The 22,555-nt window shown below is 37.8% G+C and overlaps 1 protein-coding gene across 3 annotated transcripts in view; it reads left to right on the top strand.

Moving 5' to 3' along the window:
• The first annotated feature begins 1,267 nt into the window (after positions 1-1,267).
• ctnna1 (catenin (cadherin-associated protein), alpha 1) overlaps positions 1,268-22,555 on the top strand; it is a 104,128-nt gene continuing 82,840 nt past the window's right edge. The window contains exons 1-3 of one of the 3 annotated variants that reach the window (XM_041798009.1): positions 1,268-1,381; positions 6,051-6,168; positions 6,614-6,809. In XM_041798009.1, coding sequence (XP_041653943.1) covers positions 6,064-6,168; positions 6,614-6,809 — 301 coding nt within the window. In that variant the 5' untranslated portion in view covers positions 1,268-1,381; positions 6,051-6,063. Of the gene's footprint in view, positions 1,593-6,050; positions 6,169-6,613; positions 6,810-22,555 lie in introns of all 3 variants that reach the window. The other 2 variants (XM_041798008.1, XM_041798007.1) reach the window with 2 other exon arrangements.

Raw genomic sequence — 22,555 nt, 5'->3', positions numbered from 1 at the left:
AAATAATAAACAGTCTGCTTACAGGAAAAAAAAGAGCTTATCCTCCATAAAAACATAATAGTGCAATAAGTGTAGCATACTTAATCATAGCCCAGACACCATTCCAATAGAGCATTTGTGGCTGGACTTGTAAAGGGCTGGTCAGGCCCAGTCCCCATGCAGCCTGACAGAGCCTGAGCCGTTTTGCAAAGAAGAATGAGGTTAAAACTGCGATGTCTAGATGTGCAAGCCTGAATGACACTCAATGCTGTGGTTGCAGCCAAAGCTGTATCTACTAAATACTGACTTGAAGGGGGTGAATATTTATGCAGTCACGTATTTTACATTGCATATTTCAATTGACATTACTTTAGAGAATATGTTTTCATTTTTACATTTAAGAGTTCTTTATTTAGGTTTTGTTGTTTAAAAAGCCACATTATGTTTACCACATTTGATTTATAAAATCAATAAAAGTGTAAAGCATCCAAAGAGGTGATTATTCCTCATAGACACTGTTTGTATACTATATATGGGGTGGGTGGGGTGTATTTGTTTTTAACTGGAAATAAGAAAATTGATCAACTAATCAAATATGCATGATGTTTTTTTAAATAACCAGGAAATAGTAATCTTATTTCTATTTATTTTTGAATACTGCAGACAAATGTCATTTGAAGAAAAGACAATTCTGGATACAAAATGCTTTCCTGATGAGACTGTAATGTTTTTTTGTCATAGTAGTGAACCAAAATACTGCCCAGGGAGATAAATTTGCATAATTGTGTTGGTAAGATTCCAGTTATATGGTAATTTAAGATTGATTTTGGTTGTGTGTGTTAACAAGCTTGGCTACAGCAGGGGAAAACTACAACAGAAAACTGAAAAGAAGGAACAGAGGCACATTCGGATTTCCCTAGTTTAAACAAACAACAGAAATCCCATGGACTTATTAAATAGCAATATGGTGCTCGTTAGGATTAGTGAGCTATGGGTTTATTAACAGAGCAGTTTCCTCTGTGGTAACGCACTGAATGGAGATAAAGTGAATGCTGCCACGAGGATTAGACGCACTGTTCAGTTGTATTAGTCTTGAAGAGAACATACTCTGTTTGCTACTTTCTCCTTCAGACTAACCGTTAAGAGGTAAAACTGGAATCCCACAACTTGGCCCGGTAACACACTAGTTTCATGTAAGTGGTAATTAATCCATATATGGGCATATGCAGTTAGCGCCACGCCCGAAATACCTCCTCCTTTTGCGGGCCTGCTGTGTCCTGTGGTCGCCCTGCCCCGCTTCCAGGAAGTTCAGGAACTCGGTCACCGCCCCAGCCCCCTCCGCTTGATCCATTGTTGGGCGAAGGACTGCGACACAGAAACAATCGCGACCGAAACTTTACAGGTATCTCTCCACGGAGGAACTTGCTGTCGTGTAAACTTGTCTATATTTTTTTCGAGAGGATATACTTTGTAAGCTCAGCAGTTAGGAGGAACACTTAATCGGGTCAGCGAGGGGAGGAAACGGGAGGAAAACTTTTGAGGCAAGGAACTCCGTAATTCCCATTCCTCCATTTTGAACTTTTAAACTCTAGTTTTCGAGTGGGCTACTTTCGGTAAGTCTTGGACGCTTTCTTAACATTCAGCTTAAGACAAATACTTGAACTGTAATGAGACAATAGTAACTAATTTGACAGCGAGTGTGGAAGAAAGTTGAAGTTTGTCGCAGAGTAGTTAGCGTCAGTGTTTGTTGTGTCGGTTAGCATTAGCGTTAGCAAGGTGCCGTGTTTGGCACATAATACGTTAGCAGGTAACACCGACCGTTAAGCTAAGTTGGCTTGAACGTTAACGGGAAGTTGTTATTAGAAAAAAAAAGCCAACAAAGACCGTCTGCTTCTTCAATAGCAGCTTCAAGTGCTGCCTTTTTTTTTTTAGCGTTTATTAATGCTAGTTTACTCAGTTAACTAGCACTTAAGTTAGGTAAAGTTAGCCTCAACAGGTGTAACTGAATTTAAGCTTCTTAACGTTAGCACGAGAGCACTTAGGCGTGTTAAGTAAAATTACTCCACTTAACGTATTGCACGAGAACTCATTTTGATAAGTTGTTTGGATTTGGCATTTAAATGAGATAAAAGTCTATTACTGGCAAATCTAAAGTCAAATCTTTTAGTATGTTGAGGCTTAGAAGTTGTGTTATAGCCAACGCAATCACACGTAGGTATATTTAGTGGTATATAACGTTAGCTATTCAGTGTGTTTTGGTTTAGTTGGAAACCATTGTGAAATGCCTGTCCCTGAGAGCACTACTGCCACACCCATAGACATGAGGTGAATGGAGAATCACGTCAACTGGCAGAGTCAGTCTGAACAACCCATGATGCAAGTATTTCTTATATCTAGGATGATTCAAAGGAAGCTGGCATTAACACAAAGAATTTACTGTAAATGCTTTGTAGAGAATCTCTTAACTCTGTCTAATGATGTTTTAAATGAACTGTGAAATACTCGAAGGTGTATGATTTATCAGTGTGGCCTTAGATGTTTCTGCACTGGAGACCTAAAACCTCAAGCAAATGAAACCAGTATTATCTGCATAGTTCAATAGCACCAGGGACAGTGATTTCTTTGAAGTGACCTTTTGATAGTATATCTGATGAAAAACATCACCATAGTTAAGTACTGGTATATTAAATCCCCTAAGAGTAAGAAGGCAGGGCCTTGAGATTTTTTTCCATGATAAAATGAGTTACAACTGGCCCAGGCAATCTGCCTCCATCTATACTGCCAGGCTTTTTTAAATTAAAAGTTAAGAGGGGCAATAGATCTTGAGCATACCCCATCCAAATGTAAACATTAGTCAGGATGTTTGACAATAAAATTGAAAGCACACTCACCCAGTAGTTGAATATAACATTAGAAAATCATTCCTCAAATACTTCCTTGTTTTGATATTAAAGCTGTTTGTAGTCTTGTTTTGCTGTCGTTGTAGGGTAGTAGCACTCTGTCATTGTTGTCATTGTACATCTGACCAAGTTTTCAGCTAAAGCCCCTCAGCCCTCAGGGTCTGCTGATTATCCCTGCCCATCCATGTTAGATGTTTAATCAATGGAGTTGCAGTGAGTGCTTGAAAAGAGGAATTGAAATTGGGCCACAGTGTCATCGTTTGAGGGATGGAGCATTGCTGGCTCAAACTAGGACTGTAATATTTTGACTGTCATACAAACGTGTAGAGGTAAACTTCTCTGTAAACCAGAAGGGAAGCTTCATTTAGTTTGCAAAGTTCCATTTCTTTTGCTTGCTGCATCTGTGTTTTTCCCCAGTGAAGCTGTAGCCTCTCACTAGGGGTTGGCGAGATGGAAAAAAAATCAATTTTTTTCTGACCAGATCAGGACCTCAATTTTATCATGATATTTTTTCATTCAATTGTTAAGACAAGTTTTGTAATTTAACAAAAATAAAATTGAATACTGTGTCAACAAGTCAGGTTTTTCTTTTCCGTCTGCATCAACCTGTTGGCCAATGCATTAGGCTAAGTGTTTTAATTTTTTTCAGTTGTTTTATCGTCAGGGGGTCTGGAGATCTTCTCCAACAATATATTTAGCTTAAGTTCCAAACATTTGTTTTCCTGCATTCTGATGTATTTTCTGGAACCAATTTCTAATTTTTTTGCACCACTCTAGAATTATTATGTGTCCTCTTCTGTGTTTTTTAATATACTTTAGTTTTTTTTTCAGGAACTTTTTAACATCTTGATTTTCATTTTAACCCTACAGAACCCAGCGTAGCACCAGCACTATGATTAGCATATTCATTTTTGATTGGTAGTAGATTTGAAACCGGATAAGATAGCTCGATCTTTCTTTTTGCATATAAAATCTGGGGAGTTGCACTAACATTTCACACATTAACCATGTTTCAGAGTGCTTTTTTTTTTTTTGCAGTGATGGGTTTGTAAAAGTACATAATAAAGCGTGCATAAAAAATCTTAATAAATGAGACCGTGGATATTTGCAGCACTTTCTACACTTCCTATGTTGAAATAAACATCATCATGTTGTGGGCATGACATGTCACATGATTCTTACCGCTTGGCCTGCCTATGGAGTCCCACAGGCCATAAAGGCCCGATAGGACTCCTTCTTCAGCTTGACAGCTGGACACCACCCTGGTGTCCACCAGCAGGTTTGGGGGATTACCGCCACGACAGGCACTGACCACCTTACAGCCACAGCTCCTATCAGCTGCCCTGACAATAGAGGCACGGAACATGGCCCACTCAGACTCAATGTCCCCTGCCTCCCCCTTAACATGGTTGAAGCTCTGTCGGAGGTGAGAGTTGAAACGTCTTCTGACAGGGGACTCTGCCAGATGTTCCCAGCAGATCTGACCAGCGGAGCCAACTCACCACCAGGTGGTGATCAGTTGACAGCTCCGCCCCTCTCTTTGCCCGAGGGTCCAGGGCATGTGGCCGCAAGTCCGATGATACGACTACAAAGTCGATCATCGAGCTGCAACCTAGGGTGTCCTGGTGCCAAGTGCACACGTGGACACCTTTATGCAGTGTTTCCCACAGGACTGGAATCTATTTGTGGTGGTGGGTTGCTGGGGGGGAGGGGGGCACTTTGGATTTGAATATAAACCTTTCATTTAATGTCAAATGTAAACAAACACCAAATAAACTTTTCTTAACATAAATACATTTATACACCTTTTCTCGAGGCATGTTATTTTACGGGGCTTCCAAAAAAAAATGGCCTAAAATTGATATCCCAATATATTTTTACTATATCCCGATACAATATACATATCGCGATATTTTGAAATAGCCTCACAGCAGCTGTATTTAATTCAGCCCCAAATTACACTAGTTTGGTGATTAAAATAGACTGTTCTATTGGATTATTAACAAAATTGTATGCAGAAAGTAAAAATCAATATAAAGTCAAATTTAGCACTTTTATTTTGAAATGGACTTTACTCAATATTTTACTTTTACTTTTTACTTTTAATAAATCAAAACGTTACCTCTCTGGGCTGTGCCTGACCGTGCCCCATGGGTGTAGGCCCGGTCACCAGACGCTCACCACTGAGCCCCACTCCCAGGCTTGGCTCCAGGAGGGGGCCCTGGTGACCTTTGTCCGGGCGAGGGAAATCTGAGTCCACGTTTTTCTTCCATGTGAGGTTTAGAGCTGCACTTTGTCTGGTCCTTCACCAAGAACCTGTTTACCTTGGGAGACCCTACCAGGTGCATAAAGCCCCCGACAACTTAGCTCCTAGGGATCATCGGGACGCACAAACCCCTCCACCGCGATAAGGTGGCAGCTCAAGGAGCTGTCCTGTTTGTCAAAAGTTTTAATCCAGTATTAATCCAGTGTAGAGATCCACGGTGGAATAGGGAGAATTAAAGTTAACCAGCGATCTTAACAGCTGAAAGATGGATAATATGATGTGTTCAGGTAACCTCAGTAAATTGGACGACTGTATTCTATATGTTACGGTGTGTTCAAATGTCCCATAAAAATGGGAAAATTTAGTTTTGGACAAGAAACCTTAATAAATACAGTTGTGAATATGAAGATTTGTTTATTTGAGGGATATAAATAGACGTTACAAACTGAATTATAGCTTTTAACTCAAGCACTACTCAGTTAAGACCACTTGAGTTAAATATTTGTCTCCATTTTGTATTTTCCACCAAACTAGAGAAAAATAACGATAGTGGTATCAAGTGGTATAAGGACATGGATCAATAAGGAGTTTCGATAAAGTTATCAATATCAATGAAAATGAACGATCCCCATCCCTAGCTATAAAGGACGAAGTCTTTAGTTTCACTTTCATTTCCAGCGCCAATCAGTGCTGCATCGTGAAGCAAACTTCTCACTAAAACATACTGTTGCACTTATATGAACTGACAATAGCTGCTCTACTTTTTAAGATACAACTTTTTTGTGTTTGATGCAATGTAAACTTAATTTCAGACATTCATCAGCAAAATGAAATAGACTGATTCCTGGTTAACGGTTTAATTTGTTTTTTTCCTGTTTTTGCCTTTTCTTGTTTCCCACCTCCAGACTTCCAGACATCATGACAAACATCAACACACCCAACATCAACTTTAAATGGGATCCAAAGAGTCTGGAGATTCGTACATTGGCTGTAGAGAGGCTGCTGGAGCCCCTTGTCACTCAGGTAGCCAAGTTTTATTAGAATAAACAGAAAATGGTTTTACAGCTCTTTTCTAGAAACCAAGATTCTTTTGGTTGAAAATGAATATGTAAAGTCATTAAATGTGAATATAGTGAGTTAAAACTTAAAATGTTAAATACATTATAATTTAAAGAAAAAATTTGAATCTATATATTTTCTTAAACAATAACAAGTGTTATATTGGGTCATTTTAGATGATTGACAAATTAACCTGTTCCCACCTTCTCTGGATTTTTAAAATTATAAATCCTACAAAAAATTGTTGGATGCTGAAAGATATGTCTAGCAATGTTTGAAGTTAATATAGCAATGTCACATGGTATACCCAAGAAAAGCAATGTTGGCAGAAGTGTAACCTGACAAATATATATCTAAGCTCTCAAAGTAGCTTCTTTTGTAGTAGAAACCCTATGTATCCTTGCCACAGGTCACTACTTTGGTAAACTCCAGCAACAAAGGACCTTCCAACAAGAAGAAAGGACGCTCCAAGAAAGCCCATGTCTTGGCAGCATCAGTGGAGACCGCAACCCAGAACTTCCTAGAGAAAGGAGAAAAGATTGCAAAGGAAAGTCAGTTCCTCAAGGATGAGTTGACTGCTGCTGTGGAAGATGTCCGCAAGCAAGGTATATTGAAAACACATACAGTGACATTGTGTGGTTTGTATCTTGTTCCAAGTGCTTCTGAAGATAGGAGGGATGATAAATAAGTCATGAGCTATATACATATCATCTGCTCCAGTGGAAGACCTTGAACTAAGAAAATATTCTGAGCTCTGTATATCTTTCTGTGACCCTGTTTTCATGGCTGCTCATTGACAGAGACTTTTCATGTAAGCATACAGACAGTTCACATTGACATTCAGTACTTTGTATTTTACATAAAACAAAATCACACTCACAGTTTGAGTTGAAGCATTTGGCCTAAGAAAATAGGCTGTAAAGTAGTGGAAGGCCTAGAGTACTTGGGTGTTATGCCGGATTCCCGGTGTAAGCCTGCGAGGGGCAAAATGATAATAAATACACATGGGAGTTTGTTTTGAATGTAATTTGTCACATTACAATTGGTTTAAGTTAAAGTTCACCAACCAATGGTTTGAGAGTAACATAGCTGGAAGTGTTGGATCTAGCGGTGCTTGAATGTTATTCTGATCTCAAGGTGGGAAATATTCATAAAACCACAGGAAAGACATTCTAATAGTTGACCAAGCATGTTGATACAGAAGATATTGAACACTGATTGAAGAAACTGGAAAAAATGAGAAACATTTATGGGGCTTTTCCACTACATGTCATGGCTCGGCTCTACTTGGTTTGACTCGGCGTGGCAGTCCAGCGTGGCAGGGGATTTGCTTTTCCAGAACAAGTGAGCTATCCGTTTGATGGTTCGCCTAGAGCTGATGACGCAGTGTTCTGAGTCGTCCTCTATCTCTCTACACTGTCTGATCTGATTGACTTTACATTGTTTTAAAGCAAAAATCAAACTGTAGACCAACAGCGCTGCATGCCACTCTTCACGTTCTCGCTTTCTCTCCCTCTCTCTTTTCCCAATCAATAAACAAACAATAATTCATGCTTGTCATCAAAAAGTGAGATTTCCTGCATAGTAGTTAAAAAACAGACTTCTGAGTATTGATTTATGGGTCTCTAGTTAGCAGAAAATGAACACAATCATATTTTTGGATTCGGCAGTAAGAACTGCATGCTTTGGTAGCGCTGGTTAATAAATTTAAAACTGACTCTGCCATGGGCTGAATGTAAAACAGCTTGGTTTGGCTCGGCATGGCCAAAAGTCATAGCGGAAAAGACCAATTAGGCAGTTTGTGACACAAACTGAAGGAACTGGCGCTCGATTAGTTGTTAGTTTAATTCATTAGTTTTTTTGTTGTATAAAGCCCTCCCATGCCTTGGTTACAGCTTGTTATTTCAAGGCTTCAACATGCCACAGTATTAAAGAATGATGCATGTTGATAATAAACCAATAAAACTAAAGTAAAACCTTGTTATTGCTGCAGACGCTGTCTGAGGCAGAGAGAGACAAGAAGTAAACATACATTATGATACAGTCAGGATTTAACAGGTCATGAAAACAGATTAACGTTTAAAAAATAAGTTATGCTGTTCTGATAAAAAATGTCATTATATAGTGGACCAACTAGGTAATTCATAATTCTACAATAATAGTACAGCTTCCATAGGAATCATAACACAATTATGTAAATGATGAAACTTTATTTCTTGATTGAAAGTAGATTTTTTTAATTCATCCAAGTGCCTGTTATATGTATTATTTAAACAAAACAGTTTAGCCTTTACAAAAATTGGTCTATTTCATGACAGGATTTGCATGAAACTACTCTAGGATATAAATGATCATAGAAATAATAAAGCATTTGGTGCTCAAAATTTTCTGGAGGAGGATGTAGGAGAGTTGTCCAGTTAGATTTCATAATTCAGCTATAACTGTACATGTAAGTGCACTGAATGACAGATCATTCACAGCTTTTTTTTGTTTTTTAACTTTTATTACATTGTGTTTACCATATGGTCAAATCTGACATTTATTAGAGATTTGCAAGTTTTTATCTTTACATCAAGAAAATAAAATGGTTCAAGGCTCATTTATATATATATGCGAGTCCCTTTTTCTTCACATTAAAATTACCAAGAAGCGGCGCGCCGGTAGTCGAGTGGTTAAGGCGCACGCCATATACGCAGGCGACCCGGGTTCGAATCCGGCCCGTGGCACCATTTCCTGCATGTCTCTCCCCGCTCTCCTCCCTGTTTCCGACTCTATCCACTGTCCTATCTAAAAAAGGCCAAAAAATAAATCTTTAGAAAAAAAAAAATTACCAAGAAGCTCAGAAGTTACTTTCACTTTGCAAATGTTGTACTATTAAGATTTACATGAACAGTAGTTCCAGTTCATGTTGCAGAAAAGTGAATCTGCCCCTCCAAAAAAAAAAAAAAGAAAACAAAAAACAAAATCAGGCGTAATATTTTTCTTTTTTATCTTAAGCCCTGAGTAATGCTATGTAAAAACCAAATAGTATTATAGATAGAGACATTGTAGGGTTATTTCTTTACACAAATTCAGAGTTTAAGTAAGAGTTGTTAGTGATTAAAGAAATGCTCAAACGCTGTTATTAAAAACTTTGTACGTTTTTTTTTCCTTTTTTTTTTTTTGGGCCGGGTATGGTTTCAGTCAGAAAGATCCATTGTCATTGAGATTCAGGATAGTAACACATTCCAGCTAATAGTTTAGCCCCAATTTCAACATATGATGCAGTCCTGTGGTTTATAGTAGTAGTAGTAGTAGTAGTAGTAGTAAGAACTTTTGTACAGCACCAGGGAGTTTCTTTGATTTTGCTATGAACATTATTTGCACTGTTTTGTAGTAATACAAGTCATAAAATTTCATTACATGGGAAATTAGAAAAGTTGATGTGTGTGAGCATAGTACTCAGCCTTATTGTCACCCAGCTCTGCAATACAACTCCACCATATTCATGTATGTAATAGAAATTTGCCAGTTTTACCTTTGTCTTAGTAGTATCAACACAGTAATAAACCTTGATCAGGAGTTAGACCATATAGTCAGCATGATAATGTTACCTACGTTTTTTAAACCAGCAGCAAAAATTGTTATATTCTGGATCTTTTTGTCAGCTTTTATGATATGGTAGTTTGTTTCCTTTTTTGATGCTGACTGAGTTTAAAATGAATTATCACACACCAGAGGGCTAATCTTGTCTCTGTAAATTATCTCGGAAGCATAGTAGTCAGGGCTGTGGTTTGTTTAAAAGGTTAATGCTGAGCAGGGTTTCTTAAACCCTGGGTCATTGACAGATGCTACATACTGCTTCCCACCAACTTGTCCTAAATCTTCCCTGGTTTAACATTGACAATAGTCTGGCCAGTGGCTACAGAGAAGTTGGCCACCATATATTTAATTGGAGTTCACCCAAAATGGCCTTTACATTTTTATCTCCTACTATAACATCTAACCCGCTCCAGAGCAATCTGTGTACTTGATAAGAGTTTAGCCTACATTAGCTTTGCCCACTGACCAATTAGATGTCTTAGATATCTTGACACTCCAAGAGCTGATCCAGATAGCCCAGTGAGTACCTGGCTACCATTGGAAAGACATTCATAATGAGAAAAAAGCTTAGAGAAAACTATTAATGTAAGAAAAGCAGCTAGTTATTATGTTCATATCTAAGGTGCGCTAAAAAGGGTAAAGACACTTAAGCCTTTATTTACACAGATCTTCTTGTTTATGTTGAGGTTTGTCTGAAGTAGCTTATCTTAAGCTTTTTTCTAATATTGCTTACTCTGAGTTTGTTAAATGTGGAGATCAGCTAACAACAGAATTGTTCTTTATTGTGATAGGTTGTATGAAGCTAAAATGTCCCGTTTTATTTGAGTGAGCTCATTAAAAAACATCTGGGTTTACATAGGTTGATAACCCTCATGCTTCATGTGATCATTTTGGCTGATCTCCTTTGTCCGGGTTAGAAGTAACAGGTAACCAAAAGATACCTTGGGTATGACAACTTTGATTTGTAGATCCCACCAGCAAAAGGGCTAAGACAGACAGCTATATACAACTCACTCATACAGCAGTTGAAAATTGCAACCTCTTGTTTTGTTGCTGTTTACTTTTTGGGGCCAAAAATATCAACTACTTTTAGAGTTTTTTTTACCTGCCCAGCTGTTGACATATTTAACCTGCTTAGCTCCTAACTGATAGAGTTAATCATGACAGCATGCCTGAGCATTGCAAGACAGCTTCCTCTCTGAACTGCTGTGGACTGTAGAGCCATGCTGTTCACACCAATGTTGCCAATCTGCTGCTGTCATCTACAGCTCTAAGCACTGAAATTTGCCTTTAATGATGGCTGTCAAAAATAATCTTGTTATCACAGATACCACACAGAAGAAAACACAGGCAGATTTGTGCTGAGTTTTGACTTTTCATTGACACAATCTAAAGATATGGATGCCAAAAGTGTAGTGAAAGGTGTTTTATTCTTGTTATTGTGGCAGCATTACTATCCAAATATCATTTCAGTCTATTTTGGCTTACAGCAGAGCAGTAAGTGTTAAAAATAGGCAAGCCTCCTCTAGATCTTTGGAGCTGCTGCTCGATCAGTGCCAAAGCCAAGTTATGCAGGTGGTGTCTGCTTAAACCTGTGAACATGCTCGCACAAAATTAAAAATTACTGAGTTCTGCTACAGACATGCACAACTCAGGATTGCTGTGTAAGTCCATTGTTTTACTTGTTAGAAAGTGAAAACGTCTTGCAATCCAGATGACAGAAATTAATTAAACAAGCACGTTTTGATAAAAAAAAAAAACATAAGTTGTTTAAAATTTTAATTGCATTTAAACTAAGGCTGCAACAAATTATTTCAATTGTCAATTCATGGGATGATTATTTTCTCGACTTATCAATAAATCGCGTGCTTTCTTTCCTCTGGGGAAGGAGTTTAATTAAAGATTGAACATAGATTTTCCAAAGCTGTCAAAATAATTCTAGAGTTTAAATGTCTATACTCTAAAAACTTAAAGAAAACTAAATTTTTGTGAGTTTTGTTAAATCAAATAACTTGAACACGCCACAGAATAAACACAAAGAAAATATGATTTAAAAAACTGATAGTGATATTTTGTATGTTTTTACCTTGCCTCCCTCCTTACAGACATACATAAACACTTTAAGATCATACTAATGACAACAGCCTAAATGAAAGACTCTTATAGTGGCATAATGCTTTTATTACATCCTCTTGCAATTGTTTTATCCCAGAGGAGCAACAGGTAAGCCTCAGCCTCTTAAAGGTTTAACTTATAAACATTTGTCACTCACTTATTCAACAAGCCAATGTTAGTTTGTTAATGCTTGTTGTCAGAATGACCTGCACTCTTTGACAGACACACAAGCTATCGCTCCTCTCACACATATATAGAGAGACACACACACTCATACACACACACACTCACACACACACACACACACCCAACTGCTCCTCTTGCCCTGTGACTGCAGCTCACACTTTTCCATCCTTGCTCCTGTTAAAATTTTAGCAAACATTTAGAACATAAAGTGAGGCAAATATCATGAATTACATGAACACTGACAGTCCATCGCTATTGTTTTTATGCAGTCTTGTATCGTAAAAGAAAGCAAACTAAAATTTGCTTGAGTTTTTACGACAACAAACTATTTTTTAGATCGCTAGCGTCTCATCTCCATCATGAGACACGGTTGATGATGAATATATCTATTCAGTTTTTCCACTAATCATCAGATTGTAATCAGAGCAGTACTAAACTAAGCGAAAGTAAAGTTTATCAGCCATTTGTGTGTGGCGTAAACAGCTCCGCACCACACCCAGTGATGCTATAATGGCGCAACACAGCGAATCGATAAATACATTTGTTGGCAACACTTTTAAATATCGATTTTTATGGATTTTATTGATTTGTTGTTGCAGCTCTAATTTAAATCCACTCATGCACATCTCTGGGACACATGGAGTGAATGAGAAGAGATTGGAAATAGTTGTTTGAAGCCATATTGAAAGAAACTTTTAGTTCCCTTTTTGCTACCATCCGTGCCAGAAATGTTGTCATGCGTTATTAAATTACCAGTCAGTTAAATGACATATTTCTGTTTAATATTTAGTCAGCTAACAATCAGACATTCGAGTCTGATTTATTCATTTTTTCTTTCTATCTGACTTTCTTGTGACACAGCAGACCATCGAGACCAGGGCGCTATGACTTGAGGGTGGCTGTTATCACCTTTTGAAGTGACATCTGTGTCACTGTGTCTTTTTCTCCCCAGATGCCCAGCCAGTTAGAAGTCCCCTGCTCGAGCTCTGCTCTGAGTAGTTGGGAGGTAAATGACATGTCGCCAGATAGCTTGTGCAGCACTCGATGTCCAGGAATGTTACTGTAGTTGTGGTAAGCTGTCACAGGGCTGGAATCCAGTGACTGTTGTTAGCTGGTGCCTAGGCCTGGCTGTCAGCTATGCCATGCTGCTCAGCGGAGCGTGCCTAGACTTATAATACAGCTATTGAGTAGGGCACAACACCCCCACACACCCCTGGATTTAGAAAGCGTTTTCTACCCAGCTGTGGCTTACCAGCTGTTTTTTTTAAATGAAGGAAAAAAAAAAATAGACTTTAACATAAAAGCTAATCCTGCGTACAATGTGTGTTGAAGTGTCCATTCGACCAAGTTTTTCTTCCAAGATATAAAGATACGTGTAGTGTGTTATTGTCTGTAGGCATCCTTAAACTGAGAAGGCATTTCTCACCCTGTTAAAGACTTTAGCCAGCCATGCTGCCTGCTTGTGTCCTTGTTCTCTCTGTCTTGCCCTTCCCTCCCTGTGTGCATCATTGTTGTCCTGCTGTTTAGTGTATTCCTGTGTGATATACATTTTAATCATTTCATTGTTCTCTTGGTAGGCTGCAGGTAAGGGTTAGATGGATGGAAGTTTATTAAAGGAGTACTGATCACTATCTGCCCTCTGAAAATGGCCTTATTGATTTTGATCATGAGGGGAATAACAGCCTGAAGGTGTGGACTGTGTTTGAGGTCTGTTTTGTCGATCATTTGCACAAACTGCTTTAGTTGTCTTTTTGGATGAAATGGTCTGACTCTGTGTGATATTTTTGTACTGCAGGTAGGTTAGTGCAACATTTAAGATATTTTGCTCTAGAAGATATTGCTATCAGGTACTTGACCAGATATTCTTGTGAGCCCATTTGGCAATACAGTTTCAAGGCAGAAGACCCCGGTGTGTCATTTGAGTAGCCAGTCAAAATAAAGGTGCAGTTAATTCTTTTGTTTCAGGTTGATTGTTTCAGTAATTCTAGATGCATCAGTGCAATGCAGATCCATTCATTGCATAGTGTGGGGTTGATACTTATTTGTCATGGATTTTTTTCTAATATAACAAAATCTATGAGCATATCCTTATTACAAAATTGGAGGTTGTTTTGAGTTTTGGTATTTGTTTGATGGTTTCACAATGCTAATAGCATTCAATGGTCACATTAAGAAGTGATAAAATGTAAAAAAATATATACAAACTTTTTAGTACTGGGTAGGTTTTGTCTTCTAAATGCTGAACATGATAAAAGGATTACAGTTACTGCTGATGTGGTGCATCTAAAGCCACCATCACCTCTGTTTCACACTCATTTTACAGCTTTGTTTTTCTGTTTGTCTGTTTAGTAAACTTAGTGAGATTCATTATAACTTAGAGCACAGTTAACAGTGTCTCTGTAAAAAGTATTTCAAACCTCTAGACTGTTCGTTTTTAAACTTGTCCGGGGTATCACATTGATTTTGTACTGAGCTGTGAACATTGTCCAAACTCCTCAGAGCATGCTGCACAGCAATGGTATAAGCTGTGGTTTAACTTAATGATAGGCTGAGCACTGGGGGCGGGGGCAGCTACTGTCAACCATCCTTAAATATTACCCGGGTACATGGTATTAATGCCAGATGTTTAAAAACCCACATTTACCAATAGGGGTGGGAGAAAAAATCAATACAGCAATCGATTTTTTCACATTAATTGCCAATATGATCTGAAGTCTATGATAATGGGAAAATAAATTGTTTAGACAATTGTTTGTCCAGTGAGGTCGGCAGAGGTGACGGTCATAGAGTAGAAGAAAGTCAGTACAACTAACATGGCAGCACCATGGAAGGGACATTAAGAATCCTAGCAGGGCACGATTGAGATGGACATAAAACATGAGGTTTGCAAGAAATGCTACATGAAAAAAGAATACTGTGGAAATATGACAGACATGAGGGCAAGACTAATGCTAAATAAGCTGAACAGTTGAAAAAATGTTAGAGATCGCAATATATGGTATCGCAATATTCACTGTATTGCAAAATGTTTAAAATAGCAATATATTGAATCGTGACTGAAGTATTATGATAATATGATGTTGGTACAGAACCCAATTTCAATACTCATCCCTAGGTGCATTTGCACTTGACTTTGCTGCTGCAGCATGCAGGACCCATGGTTATCAATAGCCTTAACTTCATTATTTCTAATGTCTCATCTACACACAGAAAGAAGAACTGTTGTATTATTTAAACTCACAGTGCCGTCAATTACTTTACAACCAGTGGTACAGTATAACTGTATGGTCTCCCATTCCTATGGAGCACTTATTCGTACTAAGCCTGCAGCGCTATGAAGATGACTCTCACTGCCGGGCTTTAACACCTGTACCATGAGCTGGGAGGGACACATCTCATTTACCTAATATATCACAGCAATTTGTTAATTTTAGGGCTGAAACAATTCCTCGAATGATCGGAGTGATTCAATTAAAAAAATTCCTCGAGGCAAATTATCTGCCTTGAGACTTCGCTTAAATCAGTCATGTATCCAAATACGTCCATGCTGTAAGCTTGGTGCTGTGTTTTGCATGGATGGCTATTTGTGTGGCACAATGCACTTGTTTGCTTCTACTATAATGTAACATGCATGATTTGAGGCCTGAAAATCACAAGAGGAGAGAAGTTGATGCATTGATTTTTACAGGCGCATGTCATGCATTTTTACACATCTACTGGCTGTGGCTTCATGGCAGATATGGCACTATGCCTGCACCAGTGAACTTATGGAGAGCTACGAGTTTACACGCTGTCTGCATCTCTCGCCGGTGTGAGACAGCACCCAGTTTGTGTCTGCAGACTTCAGGGAATTTCATAAACATTTCCGACTAACCTGGCGGTTTCACAGAAGACAGTCAGGCTTCGAGATTCAAGTCTTGCTTTGATGCTTTACCCTCTCTCTCTTGCTTCCGCGTGCGCACGTTAAAAATGTAATTATAAATTCAGTGCACTGAAGTCTTGATTCCAGCATATTTTTCAAAATGTTTAAGCATCCCAAATGATTTGATAAGACTTATATTGATAATAAATTCACACCAATTAAATAGAAACATCTTATTGTCAGAGACAGTGAGTGAGAGAGACTAAATAGGTTAAAGTTCATCATCATACAGTCAGAATTCAACAGGTCATAGAAACAGCGTTATCCCTTAAAATGTGTTCTCCATGTCAGTGGATGGTCTTAAAGGTCAGATTATTATGGCGGATGAACTCACAAACTAAAATGTGCAAAATTAAAAGTGAACACCCTTTAAAAAATGGAGCATAGTCCTGTAATCTAAAGGTTCACCTTTCAGACTTCAACAGGCCGCTGTGTGAATGATGAAACTCTATTCTTGCTAGAAAGTGAAGTATTACATTCATGCATAAAGTAGAGGATATTAAAATGGTTAAGTATCCCTTTAATTTAATGGCAAATTGGAAAATAAATATAAACTACAATGAAAGAAATACAGTGTTGGCACCAAAAATTTGCTGGGAGAGGATCCCTAAAACCCCCAAATATGGCATAATCTTATGTAATTATTTAACTTCCTTTCCTTGTAACTTTAAGAAATGTAAATTGTCATCAGAACTTCATCACACTTTGTAAAATATGTTTACTTTAGAGAACCTGTTAATACCAATTTTTGATATAGAAGTAGTTCATTGATGGGACCAGTCTTCTTTTCTCATTTGTCTAGTAGTACTTCTCTTGAAAAAAGCAAAAGTGACGGATTCAAATCAAGCAATATTTCTTATTAGAGTACTCGATTAATCATCAGAAGAATCGATAGAGTACTCGACTACAAAAAGAATCTGTTACTGCAGCCCTAGTTTGTTTTATCTTTTAGTGTAAGCATTTAAAGTGTCTGCAAAATATGAAGAGCATTATGGATATGTTGACAAGCTAAATAAAAAATGCAGAAGACATGCCAGTCATACAGCAGTGTATTAACAAAGATTTAGAATTGCACCATGAAATGATTGTAAAAAGTGGAAGTTTTCCTTCAAACATATGAAGAGCTATTTACTTGATGCTTTCAGGCATTAAGAAACTTTACTTCCTGAAATTTTGGTACCTCTTGAGTTTAAAGTGCATCATCCATAGATTAGATGAAGTGCATCACTGCAGCCAAAGATTTATGTCTCATTCTTGCATGCAGAGCTCACTGGTCAGTGTTGACACATTGAAAACCCAGCTTCTGTATGCAGTTGTTGACATGTGCATGAATTAAAATTGCTGCAGGCATAGATGTTGCTGGGATTAGAAAAAGGTTAGGGCATGTGTAAAACGGGCATGTGTAAAACTGGCATGTGTACATTTCTGTCAGTTCACTAACTACCACGTGTTGACTCTGCTGACGCCTTGTCGTTGATATTGAGGAGTTACCCACATTTTATCACGCACTGAAGTTTCTCAGTCCAGTCAAGCTTGTAGCTTGGCAACATTAACTTACAGTTGTGCTGATCTGGGAGGCTGCATTTCTAACTCTTCAGCTTGTTGCTATGGATTCACAGTGGCTGGAAGAATAGAGAGAAGTACACGTTTGATTTAGTGAACAATCAATCTTGAATACATTTTGAGGCTTTTTTAAAACAGTGACCACAATTTTTGTGCAGGTTTGGGCTTTTAAATAAGTAAACGGTTAAAAACTGTAACTAATGTTATTCTTCCACAAAATATTGCCTGACAATATGTTGTTTTTTTAAGTAAATTGCTTTAACAATACATGATTCACATAATAGCAGTTTACAAGGGGACTATTTAAAATGTTTTTTTTTTAACAAGTGCATTTTCGAGCCTTTCCTCATATCAGCCTCTACTTTTGCTGCATTTATGTGTATAACAAATATCTGTTATGTGTTTGGACAAAATGAGGATGATATTTGGAGGAAAAATGTTCAAGATATTAAAGCATAAAAATAATTTTAATAAGTGTGATGAGGATTTTTACCAGTCTGCCTTGCAAATAGGAATGATGACTAATCTGAACATTTAAAGTTTCTTATAAAGGTTCAGAACAAGTGTATGAACTCAGTTGGACTAATGTTACTGAAGCATTACATATAAGCCCAAATCTCTAAAGCAAATGTTGACTTTTAATAGGATACTATTTATGCACAGCAAGAAAGTCATGCCAACTTAACCCAGGCGGCATCATTGCACTCTGCAAATCATATCTGCTCAAGTTGGAACCATTTCAGCTCACATGAAACATGAAGATATTCTCAGCTGCATTTCTCAAGGACTGTAGAGACTAAAGACAGGCCATAAAGGAGATGGTCTGGAGGAAAATAAGAAGAATTAGAGTTGGTGATAAATTTGGAAATCAGTCCATCTGATCTGTCACACATACAGTTGCCTTTTATTCTCAAAGCCAGCAACACTCAGGGAATTCTTTCATTTCAATTTGCTTGTGTTTGGAACACAGAAAACATTCCTTTGGTCATAGCCAACAAATCACATTTGTGTGTATCTAAATACAGCTCACTACTGTAAGTCAGTGAGAGAGTACTCTATGAAAAACACTACATTAAATTTAGGGGTGCGTGATAGAATGGTCCCAGATTGTGAAGACATAGAATGTATCGGCGATCTGCTAAAGCTGTTTTATCATAGAATAAGCTCTATTACTTCTAGCTCTTTGCTCCCTTCCTCTCCCGTTCTCAGTGTGCGAAAAAAAAATATTTGCACAATCTGCACGTAGCTATGAACATTTTTGATGGGCTCTAAAGACTGTGTTCTTAAAGGTTTGGCAGTCTGCAAACCAGACTGAAGTGAAATACAAATGCATATGAACAGGCTACTTGTTTAAAGCTTCAGCTGTAGGGATTCGATTTGAAGTCCACATGCTTTAAAATGAAAATCAAGGTGTTAAAATGTGCCTGTTAAACACTAAAGAAGAATTAAAAACACAGAAGAGGACACACAGATAATTTTAGAGTGGCGCAGTGAAATGCAGAAATTGGTTCCAGAAAATAGAGCAGAATGCAGGAATATAAAGGTTTGCAACTTAAATATATTGATTGTATTCTAAAATAAAATAATTACTATTTTTAAAAATAATGTATTGGCCCACAGGTTGGTGCAGAAGAAAAGAGAAAAACTTGACTTGCTGACACAGTATTTGAAAAACTAATGAAATGAATTTAAAAAATTGTGATAAAATTGTGGTCTGACCATAGAAAAATCGTGATATATATATATTTTTTTCCCATATTGCCCACCCCTAATTAAATTCAGCATTGAGTTTGCCCTGCTGACATGAACTGCTAATGAAAGCTAAGTTTTTATTTCAATCCATTTTTAAGTTCCCTCATTTGTAACATGAAATATTTTGCCACAGCATTCTGGTAAACTCCTACTTATACCCCATTGTTGTCTCTGAAAGCATCCACTATTGTCTAAACTGCTTACCCTGTTTAGTTTCTTGGTGTCTGGAGTCAGTCCCAGCACACAGATGGTGAAAGGGAAAGTACACCCTCTGTGTAAGCACATTTGTGTAAGCAGAAAAATAGAGCTTCTCTCCACTGTCATAGAGAAAGTATTTAGCAAGAAGGTAACAACTGGTTAGCCTGAACTGCTGCTAAATTAGTGTTCACTTGTCTTTTTTTCTATGGCACACTTCATCACTGTTAGAAAAGTATTCATGTTGCTGCTTGTCATCTGTTGTTTTCTCAGCCTCAATAGAGCTGAACTACACTGAAGGAAAGTGGACAGGATAAGTGCTTGTCTTCTTGTTTGCTCTAGATCTTTAATGTAGACACACTATTGCTGTTATAGAGAATTTTTTAAAGTTTTTTTTGGCTGTGCCTCGACTGAAGTAAGCTATTTACGGATTTACTGTCTTGTTCATAATGTGAGCCTACAAAGTCCATTTGTGTGCTCAGTCAACTGTGCAGACCCATCCAATGCAGGACAAAGAATGGTGCTGGACAAACCAGACAGTGAGCCCTTTGTAGTGGCTCTGACCTCTTTTTTTCTTTCTTTTTTAAAGTGTGTTCATGTCAGTGTGCAAGCACACATTATTACCAGACATTGTTAAGTGTGTGTGTGTCTTGTCACTTTGTGTGACACGTGCTGACCTCTAGTGTGCAGAGAAAAATGTCTCAGACTGTTGATGCACTCATGCACACTCCACTTGTCTGAAATGAAAGCTTCCGCTATTACGTTTACACACTATGCACTATGAAAATATCCATTATTTTACAACAACAAGAACTACTACAACTACTATTACTATTACTTGACATCTTGATCAAAAGTCACATATTATTTGGGCCTGGTGGCCTGAGGGGCTCATTCCCGGTAAACCCTAGGGATGACTGTGCGTGAAACTCCTATCAGATCAGCAGTTTCTGTAATACTCAAATCAGCCTGTCTGGCAACTACCATCATGCCACATTAAAAATAGGGCTGAACGATTTAAGAAAATAATCCAATTGCAATTTTTGTTTTTTTTTTTACCCAATATTGCGATTGCGATTTAATATGCAATTATTTCTTAAGTTCCTCATTTCATGTATTTTTCAACAAAACAAGCAATAATTCATTCTTAACTGTAACCAACACAATATTAGATTAAACTAAGGCCGAACAATTTTGAAAAATATCAAATTGTCATGATTTTGACTCAAAATGAAAAATATGAAAAAAGTGAAGAAAATTTGATTGTTTTTGTACACTGTTCTAAAAATATACCACTAGAATGATTGCATATGTAATGCATGACGTCTCTGCTGCAAAAAGTTTTAGGCTAAACTGAAATGTGGACACTAATTTCAGGTTAAAGAAAAATTTCACCTTCTGCGATTTGAAATTTGCAGCAGGCTAAATTACGATTTAATCTAAATTGCGATTAATTTTCCAGCCCTAATTAAAAGTCACATAGGGTAACTAACTACAAGACTAGAGCACAATTCCTTTGAGAAAATTTCCCATCTTGCATCTGGGGGAAATTCACAACAGCAAGTTTTTAGCAGAGAACAAGATGTAGAAGTAGATCATTTGCATTGAGTAGAAACAAGCTGATCTGGCTTTTACTTTGAAAATCCCAGTGGAGGTTTACCGTACCTGTCATGTCAGCCTGGAAGTCAAGAGGCTGTATAGACCAGAGTTCCACTTGACTTTTTTTTGTCTCTGTACAAAATGGTAGACAGCGGTAAAGACTTCTGGCTGTTTTAAAACAACTACCTGGCATATACTTTTGAATAGATTTAATAGACTGTTATGGAAACTCGAGTTATGATACTGTAAACAAATGTTTTAACCATCTGTGTTCCAAACTCTATGAAATATTTTAGCTCTTGGTTTGTTGTGACTGTTTGATTTAATTGACTTTTCCTGTATCTTGATACTGTTTGTATATTCGTGTGATTTGTGTGTATTGTCATGTCTCTTGTGGCCCCCAGGAAAAATGGTTGTTTCTGCAGTAACAACTAATAGGGATCCAGTGTAAATAAATAAATAGCCATGAGACTAATAACCTTCATTTAACAGCAATAAACAGCAGGACTGGGGAAACATGTTTGTTTCTAAACCTGATCCAAGTTCAGCACAGTAGAAACTGAGCCTCAGTTGTTGTTACCCTGCTATAACAGCCTGCTTGACTCATATTACACATGACCAGACCTTGGAAATGACTGCAAAAGACATTTTTTCATATGTCTTTGTGTGAGTTGTTTAAACAAACATAATGAATGTTGTGAGCTGTTCTTATGCACATGTAGTCAGTTAGTTCCATTAGCTTTGAGTTAGCCTGTTGGCACATTAGCTGCTACCATAACTTAGCAGCTTACAACAGCCAAATAACATCCTTGACTGGAGACACAAATTATCCCAACAAATGACTAACCAGCACTCCATTAACTAGACACACCCTTAAAAGTCAGATGTACAAATGAAACTGAGCCTTACCGCCAATTGTCCCGTATTAGTCCTTATAAACTCAGCTGTAACCTCCACTAAAACAGAAAATCCACCCATCATGGTTTCTTTGGAGTTTTGCCAAGGAAAGACAAAAGCATCCACCGTGTATAGCTCGGTACAGTCCTCCTCTCATCAATGGCTTCTCCCTGCCACTGAAGTCACATTTGCTGCTGCTGCTAGATTAGCCAAAAAACCTAGAGCTAGTACTCCCAGCCAAGTGAAGTGAGATGGTGCTCTTGCCACCAGCCCAAGTGACCCACGCTTTTCTGCATGACATGATTCTTTGCTGAAAACAGTTCTGCTTTGTCTGAGAACTGTTAGATTTACCCACTCACCAAGTCTTGTTCTGCCCTGGTCTGTCCTTGTCCTGGACACTGCATCAGTGTTTGTGCCACTCAGCTATCTACTAACCTAAAATCCTTCCATAACACCAATTTTCCAGCATAGTTTTAAGTAGCGCTAAAGTCCTCCAGAGACTACCTTTACTTGACACTAACTGCGTTGATCAGATGACTA

Source organism: Cheilinus undulatus, linkage group 10 (assembly GCF_018320785.1).
Source record: "Cheilinus undulatus linkage group 10, ASM1832078v1, whole genome shotgun sequence".
NCBI lineage: Eukaryota > Metazoa > Chordata > Actinopteri > Labriformes > Labridae > Cheilinus > Cheilinus undulatus.
Note: the sequence above shows the minus strand (reverse complement) of the source record. Positions and strands in the feature narration are given on the sequence as shown.